This window comes from Equus przewalskii, chromosome 19, assembly GCF_037783145.1.
Source record: "Equus przewalskii isolate Varuska chromosome 19, EquPr2, whole genome shotgun sequence".
Classification (NCBI taxonomy): domain Eukaryota; kingdom Metazoa; phylum Chordata; class Mammalia; order Perissodactyla; family Equidae; genus Equus; species Equus przewalskii.
In genome coordinates, this window is record NC_091849.1 from 7,701,016 (window position 1) to 7,720,846 (window position 19,831).

Here is a 19,831-nt window from a genome sequence, read left to right on the forward strand (position 1 = left end):
GCACTGAGGACCCTGCTTAGCTTTGCAACACAAAATGCGGCTCAGTTCAGCCCTGTCTCACAGACCTCTGTCCATCTTGGAGTGTCCAGGGACAGGGCCTTTGGTCAGGGCCCCACAGCTAGTGCTTGAGGTCACCCAGGCCTGGGAGGGCAGGGAGGGCCCGGGGTGGTCAGAGGAGAGGCAGCGAGCCCACCAGGGAGGGAAAGGCGGGCTGGCCCAGCAGCAGGCGGGGACCAGACCCTGGGGTTGGCTGAGCTCTTCTGAAGGCAAACAGCGGGAACAGGCTGGCTGCCTTACGGCGGAGGGCGGGGTCCAGGCTGTCCTGCCGGCTGGGTGCTGGGGCTCTAGGGCTCTCCCTGCCGGCCATGAATCCTCGGCACGGGTATCTGATTGGCCTGGCCGGGTGGGCAGCCCCGGATCAATCAGCTGTGGTCAGGGACAGGAACTCAAGTCAGGACAGGGCCAACCCCTTGGTATTTGGATGTTTTCAGGGAGGGGAGGAGCAGAGTGAGAAGGCCAGCTGCTCAGAGGGGACTGTCCCATTGGGAGAGGGGAGAGTGAGGGGGCACAGGACTGCAGAACTCACGTGAGGGCTGGAGCAGCTGGCCAGTGAAGCAGACCCAAAGGGCAGCTCTTGTCTTCACCAAAGACAGGCCAGCCCCACGGTCGGGGTCGGGGTCAGTGTCGGGGTCAGGGCCATGTCAGGGTCAGGCGTGAGAGCCATTTGATGTGGGTGCTTCACCCGCAGTCCCGCCCTCAGGTAGGGAGCTGGAGTCTGAAGCAGCTTTCCCCGGTCCCTGGGGGCAGAGGAACCGGGATGCTCTCCCCGCGAAGCAGCAGGAAGGCGCCTTCTTCTGTCCCCAAGAAGTGAATGACTCTGCGCTGATGATGTGGCCAGAGTGCATGTTGCAGTGCGACACAGACCCGGCCCAGAGTCGCCTGTCTCCGGAGAGCGGACGCCTCCCAGTGCCCATCCATCACCACGGGTGAGCGCTCGGCTGCAGAGGGCCCTAAGGACGGGACACCAGGACGAACTAAAGCTGGCACGCAGCCCGTGAGTCATCATCCCTGCCTGACACCTCCCATGGCCCCAGGGCCTTGGAGAATGACACCCAAACTCTACTTCCCAAACCTGACCCAGCCCACCCTGTCTGCTGGGCCACCACACCCCTGAATGGCCACGCCCTCTTCTGCTCCATCTTCTGAGGAACCCTCCAGACATCCTGACTCTGCCAGGTTCTTCCCAGACCCATTCTGCTTCCTTGGTCTCACCCTCTCCTGGAAGCCCTCCCTGACTGCTGTGGCTCTTCTCGGAAGATATTCACTTGGTTGTTATCATACATCGGAGTGTATTTGTCCTTTTTTCTCCAGTTTCTTTTCTTAGTTGAGCTGTGTCTCCTCGGCCATTCTGAAGGACAGGACAGAGGCAGTCACTGTTTCCTGTGTCCCCTCCAAACCTTAGCCCAGTGCCCTGCACATTTTAGCTTCTCAGTATCTGTATTTTCAGAGACGGAACAAGGTCCCAGTTGGCAGCCCCTGCAGGGCTGTGTGTCTGTGCAGTGGGTGGGGACACCAGGTGTGGGCCTCGTCCCTCAGGCGGGCCAGTGCCTGGCCTGGTGTTTGTGCCCAAGCCAAGCTGACGCAAGTTTTCCCTCAGTGACCCCTGCTGCCCCACGGAGCCCACTGTGGGCTCCGCAGAAGGTGGTGCTCTGCCTTGGCAGCTCCTGAGAGCCACCTGGGCACTGTTTAGATGGGGGGATGGGGGACCCTCCCCAGGACAATTTAATCAGAGTCCCTGGGGTGGGGCTACACACTGGGAATTTTCAAAGCTCCCGGAGCCTTCCCCAGTGCCGAGGGCTGGGGCCCGCCGTTGCTGGGTATCCTGGATGGTGTTGATACAGTGCAAAGCTTACAGGATTTGGAGCCAAAGAGCCCCACTCTCTGCGTGCGATTGGGCTCCTCCGGACCTCGATGTCTTTATCTCCAAAATGGGTATAAAAGGCCCATCCCCAGAATGCAAGCTGCATACAGAGCTCCAGACAAGTAGGAGCCCCTAAAGTGACAGTCCCCAGCCATCTCAAGTGCTTATGGCTGTCGCTGAGAGACCCTCCATCTCCCACATCCAGGGACATGTGGGGACAACGAAGCCCTTTCAAAAGGGTAGAGTGACTCAGATGATGGCCTCTGTAGTCATTTCACAGAGCTGGGACAGGAAAAGTCTTAATTTTCCTTCTGCTTCTAGGGAAAAGGAGTCACAGGCTCCCTCACTTGACCTAAGTGCTTCTATATGTTATACAAAATTCTCACCTATTAGCTATTCACTTTAGAACTTTCGCTTTTCTAAAAGGCAGTGGGAGACCCCGGCGGGGGAGGCGGGTGCCGGGCCAGCGTGTTGTGAGGCCCGGGCTGAGCCTCTGTGGGTAGTTCCTGGCAGCACTCCTCACCAGGCCGGGAGGGGCCGTGGGCCGTGATGAGAACCCCGCTACTGTCCCTTCCTCTCCCCAGGTCCGCACTGTCTGCGGGAAGCAGCAAGTCCCTCCACTGGCGGCTGTGCAAGAAGCAGCGGCAGAGCGTCATGGATCTCCTCTGAGTCCGGGTCGTTTGACGAGGTCCTCTGCATTGTCTCACACCACGGTAGTGGCGACAGCTGGGAAATTCGGCCCAGAGTTCAATTTTTTATTGATGCTAGAGAGAGGCTCACCAAGAAGCCGCTTAGAGTTCTAAATGGAAGGAGTGCCTCATAGTTTCAAGAGTTTAGAGGTTGCAAATATTACATGTTTATCTGAAGACAAAATTAACCGGCTGGTGAGGTAAGGAAGGACAGTTAAATGGGACAGATGGTACTTCTTAAATTCTTAGTCAAAGCCCTTAACCACGTCTCTACTTGAGGTTACAGTGAAGGGAACTCTGCCTGCGATGGACTGAGCTGTGTCCCCCGAATCCAGCCCCAGCACCTCAGAACGAGACTGTATTTGGAGACAGGGCTTTAAAGAAGTACCTAGTTAACCCGAGGCTGTTAAGTGGCCCTTCTCCCATCTGACTGGTGTCCTTATAAGCAGCGGAAACCTGGACATGCAGAGACACCAGGGACGTGCGTGCACAGAGGAAGGACCGGGGAAGATGGAGGGAGCAGGCAGCATCGAGCCCAGGAGAGAGGCCTCAGAAGAAACCAACCCTGCCGGCGCCTTGATCTTGCACTTCCAGCCTCCAGACTGGTGAGGAAACATACTCCTGTCATTTCAGCCCCCGGCCCATGGTACTTTGTTAGGATAGCTCTAGCAAACAAACACGCCACCCTGGCCTGATTTTGTGAGTACCTACCACCACTAACTGACAAGTGGATTACTGCAGGGTTAGTGGAGGAAACAGAAAAGGGAGTTTCATGGACTCCTGCTTGCAAATCACGTAGCAGAGGGCCGGGTACAAAGGAAGCACTCAGTAAATGTTGGGGCTGTACCTAGCATTACTATGAAATGGTTACCTTGATACTCACAAGGGGAACATGGCCCACGTTCCAAGGACTGCGCCAGGTGTTATAAATCAAGTCGACAAATCTCTGTGGCCCCACAGTGCCCAAACTGGGTGTGTAACGGGCTGTGTTCCTCACACTGTCTTTTTCTCACATTTCATTAAACATATCTTTATAGAATTCAGAAAATGAGAAAGTGTGGTTTTGTTTGTTTTTGAAAGGCAGGAAATTCCCCTGGCCTATAACTAGACACCTGTGACTTGAACTCTCTTTGGGGTGGGAGTATTTATCCATTCAGAGGAGGTTTTTCGACTCTGGGTGCCTAGCTGTAAAATGGACACCAAGAGTCTGCTTGCCCATCTCAAAGGCAAACGCCCTGTGGACGGCAGAGTGAGGAAGCAAGGAGAACGGGGTTCAGCTGCCACACTGCGCCACCCTCATAACCCCCACTAGCTGTGTGGCCTTCATCAAGGCATTTGGCATCTAGAATGTGAGGGGATTTGACAGAGGAGCTTTTAAGGCCTCTTCTGATTCCCCCATTCAACTTCCCTGATCAGAGAATAGGGTTGCCCAACTCCTATGCTCTGGGCTCTGTCAGGAACCAGACAATCTCTGAGAATTGTGCCTCTTCTCACTTTAGTGTTGTGCAGCTCCAAGTTCACCCTTCATTGGCAGCTTTGAAAAAACGGACCTGGGCCCTTTAAATGTTTGCCTTTGCTGGCTGCACAGTGTTAAATTCCGTCAGCAGAGGACAGTGGGGAGACCCTGGACGAGGAGAGGTTCCTTGTGCTCACTGGGCTGACTCCTGCAGGGCTCGGGCATCCCCAGGGCCAGGCTCCTGCAGCGTGGTGGGCAGCTGTACCCAGCAGCCAGTGCTTCCTTGGCATCCCCCTCAAATGGTGTGTAGCAAGCTTCCTCCAGTAAGGCAATTCCCGGGAACAGCGGAGCCTGGTCCCCCAGAGGCTGGATTTCCAGCAAGCCCCACCAGTGTGGCACCAACAGCAACCTGTCAGCCATTCAGGGAGTTGCAGCAGAGCTGTCTCACAGGAGATGACCTCAGCCCTGGGGTGGGGGGCTCTCCCTCCAGTGCTCCATCTCAGCCCCGGGGGAGTAGCTGCTCCTTGCGTCTTTTATTCCTATATTATTTAGAGTCCCCTTTACTTCTTACTAGCCAATCCCTCATTATTCTAACCCTGTTATAGTCACATCAAACTTACCCTGTTCAAATTAACATAGGGGTCCACCTCTCTTGGCTGGACCCTGATTGACACAGAGTTGGTACCAGGAGTCGTCCCAGGAGACAGACCCACAAAGATGGGATTTGGGAATTAGTTTGGTGGTGCCTTTGGGCCTGAGAGCTCCTTGCCAGTGGGAAATGGGACGCTAGTAAGACAGACTTGTCATATCAAGAGAAGCCTTATTTCAATCCTTTGTAGATTGCTAATAAAGAAACCCCTCCAGACCCAGACAGGGCCCAGGCTCCCAGAGAGACAGCAGGCACAGCCCTTCCAAGGGGCAGCTGGGGATTTCAGCTGTGACCTTGGGGAAAACTGGAACCATTTCTGGTTGCAGGAATCTAGGCATTGCAGAGAGTCCTAGAAATGCGTCTAAGTGGCCTCAGAGCCCTGGGCGTCAGCAGGGTCTGCTTGGGAGATGGCATAACCCTGGGCACGGGACCCGAGAATGCCCCAGTTGGGGCTACTAGGCAGCTCGGCTCAGGCTCGCCCACTTTTGGAGCACTGAGCACTGGAATCTGTCACACGCCCAGGGTACCCTACTTCTGTCGCAGACGGTCTGAAACCTAGGATGGCTATCTAGATAAGAAAGATGCTTCTGGTCCTCAGAGCGTCAGAGAGCCAGTGGGGCTTTCTTCGGTCTGGCCGGCTTCCTCAAAATGCCTCCCAGGTCAGTATCCCTCAGAATGCCCTGTGTCCCGGCAGCATCCGCATCACCCACCTGGGAACCTACCAGCAAAATACACACTCAGGCCCCACCCCAGACCTAGGGACTCAGAATCTCGGCGGTGGGCCTGGAAGTCTGTGTGTTAACAAGCCCTCCAGGGGACTCTGATGTGCCTGGAAGTGTGACAATGACACGGGAATTGATCCTGATACTCCCTACCTAAAAGTCATTTAGTGGCTCCCCATCAGCTAGAGAGGCTCATCCCCACCCCCGCCAGTGAGCCTCAAACTTCGATTCACTTGTAGAGTCTGTTCTAAAACGCAGGCTCCAGACGCAGCTCCTGGAGAGCTCTGCTCTGCTTTAGGTGACTCCCACGCATGGGGCGCACAGGCCACACCTGAGATGCCCTTTCTCTGTGAATCTGTCTATGCACGTGAAAATCTGTGTCACTCTCAGCTATCATCTGCTTCATCGCCTCTTCTTTGTCATTCCTCAAATACAGCGTGCCCTTGCCCCTGCTCCTTCCTGGGACCCTAATGTCCTCCTTGCCTTTTCCTCCTTCTCTCCACAATTCCCACTCTGAACTTGGAGGCTCAGCTCAGAGAGCATCTCCTCCTGAGGCCGCTCTCCTCCTCCCTCCCCATTCTCACCCCCAGCCCCAAATGCACTCTGCTCAAGGCCACAATATGGTAGTTACAGGCCCAGCTAGTGTGATGACAGGGACTGTCTTAAGTGTCTTTGATGCTCCAGGGCCAGGCACTCAGCAAGAGATTCATACTTGTTTGTGCCTTTCAATTCAATTTATTTCAGTCCAATTCAGTTCAATGCACTTCAACTAATGATTCCTGTCTGCATAACAGAAGAGCCCGGGAGCCATTTTGAGCACCTGTAACACGTGGCAGCCAGGCCTCTGCAAGTCGGCGGAAGGACCCCATGTGCTGTCAGACGGGTTTCCTTGTGCGCCCGTGGAGCATTCTTCAGCTCGGCCCCAGCTCTTCCTCTGCCGAGGCCCAGGGATGGCTGAGGTGCCCAACCCTTTGTGAGGCCCCTCCCCACTTAGCTCATCTTTCAACGTTTCCCTCAGGTGAGCCTGGGAGCTGCGAAGGTGTGTGCTGCCACCATGATGTCACAGGTGCTCCTGAGCTCACCTCGCCTGCAGCCATCTGTCTCCTGACCTCAGTCACCATCTACACAGTGGAGCAGGAGCAAGCTGGACTGCACAAGCTCCAGCGTGGGCCACACAGTTCATCCAGTCCTCGCTGGTGGGGACCCACATCCCCATCCTACTGGCTGGCAAAGGAGCCTGATTTCCTGGGAAATCTCCACCCAGAAACAATGCACAACAGCCATTACTCATAAGCCACAAAGCCCTGGTCACGCAGCCATTCCCAGCGGTGACTTCACAGCAGGAGCCAGCGGAGGAGCCAGCCGAGTGGGTTGGTGCTGTCCTAAGTTTCACAAATAGCAAAACAGCGCAGAAAGGATGGCCGGTCTCCGGGAGCCGCACGTCCAGGGGTTTCCTGCAGCAGCCTCGAGGAGTGCGCAGCCCTGGCCCGGAGACCATGCACGCAGAGCTGCAGGAGAGGTCTGAGGACAGCATCAGTGTGTCTCCCTCCTCCTGCGTCTGAAACAACAAAGGGAGACAGTGATCCCCTGAGAGGCCTCAGGATGGCCCTTGAGTCACTTCCCTACCGGGCTGTGCAGTGGGGGCGGGACAGCGGCAACGGGCCAAGGGCCCGTCCTACTATGACAGACACTTCAGGCTGCCCTTTCAAGTCCAAATATGTCACATGATGAAAGACCCAGAAAACCTCCCCTCACTCCCAGCCTTCCTCCCATGAAGGAACAAATGGAAAAATCTAGGATTGGGGTTCAAAGTTTCTAAAAGTAGTCCATTCTGTGATTCTCAAAAGCAAGATAAATACCGTGCCTCTTTACTGAGATTTAGTCATGCTTCAGTGAGAATCTGGCATAAAAAGGAATCCAAAAACTTAGCCATGCTCCATGCATAAAGCAAAAAACCCCACAAAGACTCATCTGGAGAGATTTGGGGGTTTTAGCTTTGTAACTGAATCAGCTCCCAAATAGTCTCATTCATTCTTTCATTCACTCAGCAAATATCGAATAGTAAGCACCTCCTCTGTGCCTGGCCCTGGCTGGGAGCTGGGGCTGCCACGGCGAGCAAGACGTGGTCCTTGCTCTCCTGGAACGTGTGGCAGTGTAGGGAAGACAGATACACAACCACCAGGATTCAATCAAGTCAATGTGAATGGAGCACTAACGCAGGGCATGATGGGAACAGACACCTGACCTAACGGTGGGTGCCTGGGGGTGGCAAGGGCTCCTAAGAAAGCTTCTTTCAAAAAGGTGACATGAAAACTGAGGTTGAAAAACTAAAGAGCCCACCTTTCCCAAGTCATCAGTATCAACGTCACAACAACTGGACAAGCCAGTAGCGTGGGGTGCCTCTGGATTTGCTGCACTGAGGAGGGTCCTGCATCAGTTCTGTGCTGTTCCTGCCGGTGAGGCTTAATCTGAATCTGTTCATGAGGAAACAGTGCGCAAGCTCTAGCAAAGCAACCAGCCTGTACTGCTTAGAAATGCCAGCATCCTGAAGGACGGAGGAAACGTGTCAGATGAAAAGAGCTAAGGAGACACGACAACTAAGTGCGATGCGTGATCTTGGACTGGCTCCGGAACCAGGAAAGAACAGCTGTAATGGGCATTACTGAGACGAGCAGTGAAATCCGGCCACAGCCGGTGGACTAGAAAACAGTGCGTCCATGTGAAAGGTCCCGATTTTGGTAACTGTGATTTGGTTATGTAAGAGAATGTGTTTGCTCTTAGGAGGTAAACGCTGGTGTATTCAGGGGCAAGGAGCACGATGTCTGCAATCCACTCGCAAATAGATCAGAAAAAATGTACACTCACGCGCTGCACAGTGATGTTTCGGTCAAAGACAGACCACATTATACGACAGTGGTCCCATAAGGTTAGCACCGTGTAGCCCAGCTGTGCAGTAGGCTGCACCATCTAGGTTTGTGCAAGTGCACTCTATGATGTTCGCATAACGACGAAATCGCCTCATGACGCATTTCTCAGACCACATTCCCCTTGTTAAGCGACGCACGATTGTATGTGTGCGGCCAAATGCTAACAATTAATGATCCGGGTGAAGGTGAAGGGGTGTGGGGAATTTCTTTATACTATTTTGCAACTTTCCTGTAAGTTCAAAATTATATCAAAATTCAAAGCTCCCCCTAAACCAGGTGCTTGACAGCAGGTCAGGGCGGGGTGTCAGCGTCTCCCATATAGGAGCGGACCGGGCAAGGGCCGGGAGATGGCGACGCGTGTGGTGCGCAGGGAATGAGCAGCTCAGCTGGAGTAAAGCTTCCAAGCAGGGACCAGTGGGCTCAGGTTCGAAGGTCAGGCGGAGGCAAAGAGCAGAGGTTTGGATCCGCGTCCCGCAGGCTGTGGGGAACTGCCAAAAGGTTTTAAGCAGGGGAGAGCAACAAGGATCAGAGGGCCATCTTCCGATGATCAGGGCAGCTCGTGGGGGCGAGTCTGAAGGGTCTAGACTGGGTCACAGCTTGCAGCCCTGCAGGCAGCGGCTGCATCACAACCAGACGGGGCTGTGGCATTTGTCAAGTGCTTGCTTACCACGCAGGAACTGAGCAAAGAGCTTCCAGCACCTCCAGGATGAGGGTGAGAGGCAGGGCAGGGTAAAGGGCAGAGAAGAGCTGGATTTAAGACTGTCATGGGGCCGGAGGATGGTGGGGACCTGTAAAAAGGACATTTCCTGTGGAAGTGATGGCACCAACTGGGAGAGAGAATCCTGGAGGAGAAAGTGATTTAGGGGAGGAAAACGAGCAATGCCCATACTGAGTGGGAGGTGCCTTTGGGACACCGGGTGTTTGGCTGCACAGGCCTGCGCCTCCAGGAGAGGTCCAGGAGCCGTGGCAGAGCAGATGCGCAGGACTCCTGGAGTCAGATTGCCTGTGTCCAAATCCCGGGTGGCCTTACTCTCTCTACAAGCTAGGTGACCGTGGGAAGTTGCTTTATCATTCTGTGCCTCAGTTTCTTCAGCCATAACATGGTGATACGAGAATCCACCTCAAACAGGGCTGGTTGCCCTGAGAAGGAAATGAGAGAACACAAGTGAAACGCTTAGAAGAGTCCCTGGATCACAGGAAGGGCTCAAAAGGGTCAGCCACCGCCACCGCCACTAATTTCAGTTGGCCTCTCAGGCATCCAACAAGAGGGTAGGAAACAATAGGAAGGGGCAAGTAAAGTAGCCCCATGTCTGTAGAAGGCAAGGAGCCTGTTCAGGTCCAGGCTAATGGCCGCCGCCTGCAGCGCATGTGCCGTCCTGGCATACAGCTGGTTCAGGGCTTCCCGGGGGCAAGCAGGGGAGATGGGCGCATGACGTCGCAGCCAGGGAGTGCCTTCAGAGGCCTGGGGAAGGTGTGGCAGCATGGTTTTGGGAGTACCAGTGGTGCTTATTAAAATGCAGATTTCTGAGCCCCAGCCCAGAGCTAGAGTCCAAAGCTTTGGGGATGGTGCCCCGAACTCTGTGCTTCAGGCAAGCCTCCTCCGGCCCCACCTCTCCCCGGCCCCCACCCCCATCTCATGGGCAACTAAGTTTGCAAATGCTGCCTAAGAGCAAGAAATAAGTGTCAAAGTAATGCATTGTGGAGGGAGAGTCCTAAAGGCAACTATTTTCACCCTTTATCTCAAGTAATCATTTTGGACCCTTTCATTTATATTATTCAATAACATGTAAGATTTTATGTGCCCAAACAATTCCCATTATCTTAATAAATACTGGCAGTCTTCCCTTGAAAACAAAAATACTCTGTGGGAATATTTTAGGAAAAAAAGATCCACGTAGCTTGAGGTGGTTATTATTTTTACATTAGCCTGAATAAAAGATGATTTCTGACGAAGGAAAGAGAGAGAGATCTCTTCAAATACATAAAGGGCTGTCCTAAGGGAGGGAAAGGAGGCTCTTCCTACGATGATCAGGGCGCAGAACTAGGACACAGACCACAAGGAAGCTCATTTGGATTCAAGAAAGAACGAATAAAAGTTGGGCTGTTCAAAGACGCAAAGGGCCACCTGGCCAGGCGGAGGGTCCATACAGGCTCGCGCACTGGCAGGAGAGCCCTGCACTGGGCAAAAAAACGCTGGACCGGGCGACTCCTAAGGTTCTTTTCAACGCTAATATTATATGAGGCTCTATTTAGTACAGGGGGAAAAAAGAGGACAACACCTTTTATGTTTCAGAGTTCTAGGGAAAAAAGTTGCAGATGATGGTTTTTAGTTGGCTGACAAATGAACGTTGCTCATGTAATGCGGAAGAGCATTCCAAGCAGTGAAAATTAGGTTCCTCTGGGCCAGGCATTGGGAGCTTTTCTACATGCAATATCTTTAAAACTTCAACGAAACACCTGACATACAGTGAGAGGCTTTGTAAATATTCACTGAGTAACTCTAGGCAGTATTATCCCCATTTTACAGATGGAGAAACAGACTGAGACCAGGTAGGTGCCTTGTTTAAGGTTACCCAGCTACTAATTGGGTGAGTCTTGATTCCAACAAGAGCTAACTCCAACAGCTATTAACCATCACACTCCTGATGTCCAGTGAGCGGAAATACCTGCTTAGTCTTCCGGAACAAACATGCGTGTGTGTTTATGTCTGGACAGGACGGAGGCAAGCAGAGGGGGGCGGGGCTTTCTCCGCCCTCTGAAACCCTGTTCCTCTGGGAGACAAGATGACCCCAGAGAACCCATTCTAAGTGTGGCCAGCCAGCGCTACCAGTGACCCACAGGGGTGACTCTTACAGCATTCACCTTTCTACTGACATGATCACTCAAATAACTTAAAAATCTAAATCATTTCATTGACGTCTTAGCAAGAGCACCATTTTCACTCTAATTTGAGGTTTACTTTTGGGGTGGGGAGTGGAGCACAGGCATGCAGAGGTTAGCTGGGTTGCACTGGTTGGAAGAGGTAGTTTGCTTTAGGAGAGAACAATTCCTAATACAGTCTTGTCTCCTCGATCCTTCTGCACCTTTCTGGCAATGCCAAAGGGCAGCCCTGGGAATGGGCTGTTCACTGCTGTACCCACCATGAGCAGCAGAGGGCAGCAAAACACACCTCTGCGGACGGGTATCAAGAGAGCCCAGGGGTAACGGTTATGCTTTAAAATGTTTTCATATCATTTGGAGAAATCTTGAAGAGGAGGAAATACTACTAATTTAAAATTATGAAACGGAAAATACAGACACAAGTAATGAACTATTCCCTTATAAGAAACTTAGTAATGTGTTTTTAGAAAGTCTCCATGACACAGCTAGTCTCTTGACTTGAAACACAATTTAAACGGGGCTTGCACTTCAATAGTTTTCTTTGGTCCCTTTCCTCTTGGTGCTCCTGTAATGGCCAGTGGGCAACTTCTTTGCACCTACGACAGCTTACTTAGTTGTTTCAACTTGGTGTAATTCGCTAAGCTTGTCATTATGCATTTCAGGAAAAAATATTTAAGGTTACAAGTCAGGAACTAATGTTTTGTTTTGAAGCTCCGGCTGGGATCTCTCTACTGTTTCACTTTCTTTTCTAGAACTCCCCTAAGGGATTTCACGTGACCACTCTAACAGCAACTCCCAGGCGCTAGCCTGCAGTTTCCTTACTTTTGTCTTGGTAAATGCTTCCAAGTGGAGTGGCCATGTACAACCAAGAAGCCATTTCAACCTCAACCTCTTCTCTGAAACCCTCCACGTGCACCGGCCCACCGGGACAGCCCAGAAGTCTCGTGCACGTCCGCACACGAGCCCGAGACTTGGGCATGCGTGAATCCAAAGCACAGCGATTCAACCTGCTGTTTTATCCTGGCTTTTCAGTACATGGTGACAGGTGCCTCTGGAGAACTTCCATACTATGAGGGAGGCAGCAGAATCATGTGAAGGCTCTGGACACAGACAAGCCTGTGTTTCAACCTCAGCTTCGCCACTGAACAGCTGAGTGATTTTTAGTGAGTTATTTAACTTTGTGTATTTAATCTCCTCATTTGCAAAATGGGGATGTACCTACTTCACTGTATGGTTGATGATTAAATAATTCATATTTATTAAACAACTACTATGTGCCAGGTACTGTTTTTAGACTGGGTGATCCAGTGACTTACACAAGACAAAATTCTTTTTTTTTTAAAACTTTTTTTTTTTTTTTCTGAGAAAGAGTTGCCCTGAGCTAACTTCTGCTGCCCATCTTCCTTTTTTTTTCCTTCCTCAAAGCCCCAGTACATAGTTGTATATTCTAGTTGTAAGTCCTTCTGGTTCTTCTATGTGAGCTGCCACCACAGCATGGCTACTGACAGACGAGTGGTGTGTTCTGCACCCAGGAACCAAACCCGGGCCGCTGAAGAGGAGCGCACTGAACTTTAACCACTAGGCCATCAGGGCTGGCTCAAGACAAAACTCTTGCTGTCATGAAGTTTACATTTCAAAAGAGGGTGACTGGTGATGGAAGGACAAGGTAATTTCAGACAGTGGTAGGGGTCTGAAGGCGATGAGGAGGGGGATGTGAGTGCCCGCCTTGAGGAGGTAAGCAGGTCAGGCGAGGCTAAGTAACAGGCAGGGATGACGTGGGGCTGGACCTGGGCAGAGGGATTCACTGCCAGGGCCAGGAGCCAGAAGGAAGCAGAGGAAGGGTGAGAGACAGGTAAGGACCAGATCCCAGAGGGCCTGCAGGCAGCAGTGGAGTCTCCATGTTCCCCTAAGTACAGGGGAGGCCAGAGGGTTTCCAGCCGGGCAGGGCAGGGGGGCAGCACTCAGTCCAGTGCCTGCATAAACCCAGCTGCAGATGCAGGTAGTTTACTAATTTTTAAAAATAACAGATGGGAAACTTGGGTTCCTTTAAAGGAAAAACGCTTTCAAGGATTTTCCAGCAATACTCGATCTTGATTTTCCTTGAATACGTAAAGTGGACAATACATTCAACTTTTAAAAATTGGCTCATTTTCTTTTTGAGCTACAGAAAAGCTGCTCACAAAGTTGATTATCATACTCATCATAGGAGGCTCAGATAAATGTAAAATTGACATTTATTTCTTCCATTATAAAATATAAGCACATCACAAACGTTTTGAAAAGAAAAACAAATCCACCACCCTACCAGAACAACTGCTCTAGCATTTCTATTTCTTTTCAGACTTTGGATTAATCTGAAATTTATTTAATACTGAGTGTTTCAAGCACTGTAGAGAAGAAAGAAAATGCTGGTTCTTACTGTCCTAATTAAATATTTTTTGCTTCTTCATTTTTTCCTTTCTGCAGAAAAGACTGAAAACATTACATAGTTACAAAGACTAAATCTCCAAAGTTTGCACAGACTCTAATAAAAAATTACTTTTTCAATGAAGAACACATAATTCAGTTCTACTACTTACAATAAATCTTGACAAGAAGGAAATTCTAGGTACTACTGACTCATTGATACACAGATGAGGAACTTAAATAAAAACTGTATCTCTACTTGCTGCAAAATGTCTAAATGGTCCGCGTACGCAGTCTCTACAGTTGCTGGGAACCCAAGTCTCCATACATGTGTGAGGGGAGGGAGGTGTCCCAGGACCATCATCTGAAAAGTCAACTAGCTGACAGTCAAAGAGCACATGGAAAACTCATCTTAAATCATTTTTATTCGAAAATAAGACTTTGTTATTTGAAATGTCGAAATTTTATATGCAGAAAACATATGAAGCTTTCCCCCCGCCCCCAAAGATTGGCACCTGAGCTAACAACTGTTGCCAATCTTTTTTTTTTTTTTTCCTGCTTTTTTCTCCCCCAATCCCCCCAGTACATAGTTGTATATTTTAGTTGTGGGTCCTTCTAGTTGTGGCACGTGGGACACCACCTCAGCGTGGCCTAATGAGCGGTGCCATGTCCACGTCCGGGATCCGAACCCCGGGCCACAGTAGTGGAGCGCGCAAACTTAACCACTCGGCCATGGGGCCAGCCCCCATATGAAGCTTTTTACAAATTCCAGGGAAATATTAAGGTCAATATTGTAGGGGTTTTTTTCCCCATTCTTTTTTCGCTTAATCTTTAAGATTCACTCTGTGCTTCTCATCATTAAAACATTGCAGTAATATGCATTGGCACTTTAGGAAATACTTTATATTGCACACAAATACTCTCAAGACCAGATTTAACTAAGGGATACGTAAATAAAAAAGAAGCATTTCACAGGACAGCAGTCTCGTTTGTGTGGTAGGTCACACTGATGGAAATAACCAAGAAAAAAGGTGCTCTTGGGTTTACTAAACTGGAAAACTGATTTCCAGGAACCTATAATGTAGGAACACTTCTCAAAGCTGTACAAAAGTTTTATGGATTCATTACTCCCACTTTCATTAAACAGTCAGTCCTAAAAGATGGCCAGATAACATTCTCAGACAGTCAACACAGAAAATCTTATACTGAAGAAGCAAGTTTTGTCATAAATAACCTGATTAAAAATACACTGCCAGAAATCATGTGTCAAGTTTGCAAGTTCTAGAATTAAAACAGCAAACCCAAGACTTCCTGCAGTGAATTAGGAAATATAAAAAGAAATTTGAACCAGAGGTATTTTGCCTAGACTGAATGAATTCAGATTTCTTTAAAGTTCTTATATTCCTTAGATTTTGAAATGCAGAGAACTGAAATTTAATTCATAGCAGAGCTAACATTAATAAGAATTTATTATCCAGCTATTCCATTGCTGGGTATTTATCCAAAGAACATGAAAACACGAATGCATAAAGATACCTGCACCCCTATGTTCACTGCAGCATTGTTCACAATAGCCAAGACCCGGAAGCAACCCAGGTGTCCATCAAGGATGAATGGATAAAGATGTGGTATTTATATACAATGGAATACTACTCAGCCATAAGAAATGATGAAATCCGGCCATTTGTGACAACATAGATGGACCTTGAAGGTATTATGCTCAGTGAAATTAGTCAGAGGGAGAAAGTCAAATACCATATGATCTCACTCATAAGTAGAAGTTATAAAAACACCAATCACACAGAGACAGAGATTGGATTGGTGGTTACCAGAGGGGAAGTGGGGAGGGAGGAGGGCAAAAGGGGTGACTAGGCTCATGTGTGTGGTGATGGATTATAATTAGTCTTTGGATGGTGAACACGATGTAATCTACACAGGAATGGGAACACGATGTACACCTGAAATTTATATAATGTTATAAACCAAAGTTACGGCAACAAAAAGAAATTTAAAAAGATCGTTTTCAAAAGAAAATTTTTTTTAAATCACAGTAATCAATTAACATGTATCTCAAGAAGAAATTATAATAAAAACTACAAAATATTATAATAAAAATACAAAAAGAAGAATGAAAAAAGAATTGATTAAGTACTTATACGCGAATCACTGTCCATGTTGGACAAATTGGAGCCATGTTACTGAAGAATGACAAGAAGTTAGATTGAGGACGTTTACGGAGGGAAATAAACATCTGCGATGTGTTGGTTTAGGGTCACAATAAAAAATTTAAGTGAAAGCCAATCACAGAATGGCACTAAGAAAATAATTCAGGTCTAGAAAATTAGGATTGAGGTAATAAACACAGCTACCAGATGAAGCCAGAATTGCCCAGAGACGAGCACAGAGGGAGGGCCGATGAGCCTGAGTTTGGGGTTAAAGGAAACCTGAAGGAAGTGAGAGCAGGTCACAGGAGCTAAGGGCAATTTGGGGCTGGTGGCCAATGGGTTAAATGCACAAGTCAAGGCCGAAAACTGAGACAAAGAAGGCTGTCAAGAAGGGAGTCGTGAGATCCTGAGAGCAGGTTTTGGGGGGAAGAAGCTACACTGAAGGAAATTTAAAAGGCTGAAAGCCTGGTGAAGAAAATGAAGCCAAGAGCACAGGAGATATTTTGACAAAGAGGGAAAACCACCACCAAAACAGGAATGCAGCTGGAGGAGCAAGACAATCACGCACAAGACTTAAGACACGGAGGTTTCCACCCAGGTGGGCAAAAAAGGAAAGCCGACAGAGATGCAGAGGACTAGAGGAAAGAAGGTGCAGGTCGGGAGCTAAGTCTCTCAAGAATCTGGAAGACAGGCCCTCGTGACAACAAGCAAGGCTCAGTAACAGCTCGAGTGCCTTGCGTAGACTGCAGTCGGTACAGTAAGGTCCTCTCTGCACAGACATGACCGAGACAGCGTGTGTACAGGGTTTCTCCTTGAAACCATCAGCCAGCGTGTGAAAAGCCCCTGTAGTGACCAGTGGGTCACCGAATCTTACCGGTGTTCCTGAAATGAGAGGACTTCTCGGAAGGGCTTCAGTATAAACTACATACGTTGTCCAGGTGGAATGCAACGGAGGAAAGTCAAGATACAACATTCTCACACCATCAGACTGAGCCCCGCCACCGTCTTCTCCGCAGACAGCGTCAGGACAGCAGACGAAGTCTGCTCTACATCCTGCTTCCCACTTACTGGAGACAGAGTGCCATCAGCTTGTAGGGACAAATTGTTAAAATACATAACCAGCATGTTTTAGCGGTGACAAGGTCACTCAATTATGCACAGGATAAGATACTAAACGAAAGACCTTAAAATACATGCAACTCTAGTAATAAACTGCGCAGAGGAGTTCAAGGGGACGCAGTCCTGTTCTCATGTGTACTAAGGACCAGCTGCTTCAGACCTTCTACTACCGAGGATGATGGCAACAGGTCCTTCGAGAGAGCCACTGTCAAGACGGAGTAACGTCATGATAAACGTAGCCTGACTCTTGGCTGTGAGAAGACATTTACCTCAGAGAAAATGTCAAGCAAATCCTAAATCGTGCACCTAGAACACTAAGTCTGTTATGTGCGTTAATATGAGTGTGCTCCCTGTCACAGTATTCATAGTATGCCTTCCTCCAACAAAGCCAGAGAACGCAGAAGCCCCCATGTGAAGAGCGGGGGCCACTGGGCTCTATGAGGCCGCTTCACCCTGGGTAACGGGGTTTGAGGGTGGCTGTGAGAACGCATGTGGAGAGCACAGAGCAGATGCTTGACACACATCTGCTCCATCCCAACACTATCCTCGACTGAAATATTTCTCATACTCCTTTCTAAAATGGCTTTAAAACTGGAGCACCTGCTTTGGTAACTGTGAGTAACATGGCTGATCAGACAAATGGATCTCTGAAAAAACATAAGACTGAGTTTCTTTGGGAGACTCCCAGTCCGAAGCTGAAAGAAATTCCGTGAGGAGTTTCAAGAACGTTTTGAACAGCAGTGGCATCCCTGAAATACACGCAGCCTCTCCAAGAGTTCTGAAAAATGTAATTCTCAATCGGATGTGCAGGTTCTAACGGAGTTATTACAACAAAAGCTCCCCTGGGCAGCCGTATCGCTCTGGTTGGTTATTAAAGCCAGAGCTAGCCACATTACATGTCTATTTTAGGCTTTTACTCTTTAGTTACACAAGAATCATGTTTAACTCTTCCTTCTCTTCAGTAGAATTTAACTGTCACCCCACATCGAAGGCCAGGAAGTACACACACACATACCTGTCTTGCTTCAAGGCTGTTACTAGCCTACGGTGCTTTACAGCAGCACCAGCAGCCACTCACATGGCTCCCCACGCGCCAGGCCATGTTCTGAGCACCTAACAACCCTAGGAGGCTGGCAGCCCCAGCTGAAGCCCAGGGAGGTTACAGAACTTGCCTCCAGCTAACGGGGAGCTGGGATTTGAACCCAGGTGGCCTGACAAAAGTCCATTCTATACCTCAGTTCTTTTTCCTCTGAGTAGACCAGATTTAAGGAGGAATGTTATCATTTAATAACATTGTATTAGGTTAGGGTATGTAGGTAATAGAGTCAGACAATTTGAGATTGACACTTCAATATCTCTCAATTAAAAAAGAACACGAGGGGCCAGCCCGGTGGTGCAGCGGTTAAGTGCACACGTTCCGCTTCTCGGCGGCCCGGGGTTCACCAGTGCGGATATGGCACCGCTTGGCACACCATGCTGTGGTAGGCGTCCCACATATAAAGTAGAGGAAGATGGGCATGGATGTTAGCTTAGGGCCAGGCTTCCACAGCAAAAAGAGGAGGACTGGCAGTAGTTAGCTCAGGGCTAATCTTCCTAAAAAAAAAAAACCCCAAAAAACAAAATAAGAACACGAACAGCTGGCCCTGTGGCCAAGTGGTTAAATTCATGTGCTCCAAGTCAGGGGTCTGGGGTTCGCCAGTTCAGATCCTGAGCACAGACCTACATACCACTCATCAACTCATGCTGTGGCAGCATCCCTTGTCGAAGAACTAGAATGACCCACAACCAGGATATACAACTATATGCTGGGGCTTTGGGGAAAAAAAAAAGAGGAAGACTGGCAACAGATGTTAGCTGAGGGGCAATCTTCCTCACTCAAAAAAAAAAAAATGGCTTAAAAAAAAAAAAAGAGCATGACTCCAGGGATGAGCTGCCTTCTCAAGGTCACCACTGGTTACTGGGCAGAGCTAACTATATTCTAATCCCCAAGCTGGCAGAGCGTAACACTTCTCTTTGTCCAACCTCAGAGAACCACTAGCGATCCTGGGTTCTCACCAGGAATACTTCTGAACACAGGCCCATGGAAGAACGGTGGATGAAAATTGGCCCCATATTCTTGTTCTTTCTTTAAACACTTGTGATAGGTTTCCAGGTGATAACTGTGAACCAGAAGCTGGGGATAAAAAGAAAAAAAGACACTGGACTCACAGTCCAGCAGAGGGAGAAAGACCTGTCAGCAAGCTTAGAGACTGTCACAGGCAGTGTGACAGAAATCTATGTAAGGGACAACAGAGCAACAAAAAACGGCCTAGTCAATCATCTTTGGCTCTGATTTAGGGACTTTAAGTATGGGTTGTCCTTCCTGTGTTTTCTAGGAGATACTCGATTTTATTTTTAATGCTCCATTATGCCTATTAGGGGAAATCTCTATTTGAACCGAAAGAAGAGAAGCCAGAAGACTAACCTGTAATCCCAGTCCTATCACTTCTCTGGTCGTACAGCCCACGGACAGGGCCTTTGCTCTCATCTCCAACAGAAGATCAATCTTTCAACCCTTTACAACTTGACAATCCAATCAAACTACGAAATGCATCTTGAAAATGCTTGTAAAAATGATGATTTTGTTAATCGGGGACATTTGAAGAGGTGTGTGTCATTAACAGAGATTACACAGGGTACTGTGGATAACTGAATTATCATATAGAAAATGAAGGGTCAAATTTCAAATAATCATATATATATATATACCACAAACATTAAGATAAATCTTATAACAGCAGAGAAGATTCTTTGGGGTTTTAGAGTGTTCTGGAGTTGAGGGGCATTTACACACTATTGTACAGTACACTAAAGTGATGTATACTATATACCCTTATATATATATATATATATATATA

General features: G+C 48.9%; 1 protein-coding gene and 1 long non-coding RNA gene across 2 annotated transcripts in view; one reads left to right on the forward strand and one right to left on the reverse strand.

Annotated features, from left to right (window-relative positions):
• Positions 1-424: 424 nt before the first annotated feature.
• Positions 425-3,658, forward strand: LOC139077240 (uncharacterized). Its single transcript, XR_011529574.1, has 3 exons — positions 425-1,054; positions 2,506-2,810; positions 2,897-3,658. It is a non-coding gene; the product is annotated as an uncharacterized lncRNA (long non-coding RNA).
• Positions 3,659-6,149: 2,491 nt separating this feature from the next.
• The window catches only part of SSR1 (signal sequence receptor subunit 1), a 42,924-nt gene continuing 29,242 nt past the window's right edge, over positions 6,150-19,831 (reverse strand). Inside the window, exon 9 of the mRNA XM_008517546.2 lies at positions 6,150-6,995. Within this exon, the coding sequence (XP_008515768.1) occupies positions 6,971-6,995 (25 nt within the window). The 3' untranslated portion in view covers positions 6,150-6,970. The remainder of the gene's footprint in view (positions 6,996-19,831) is intronic.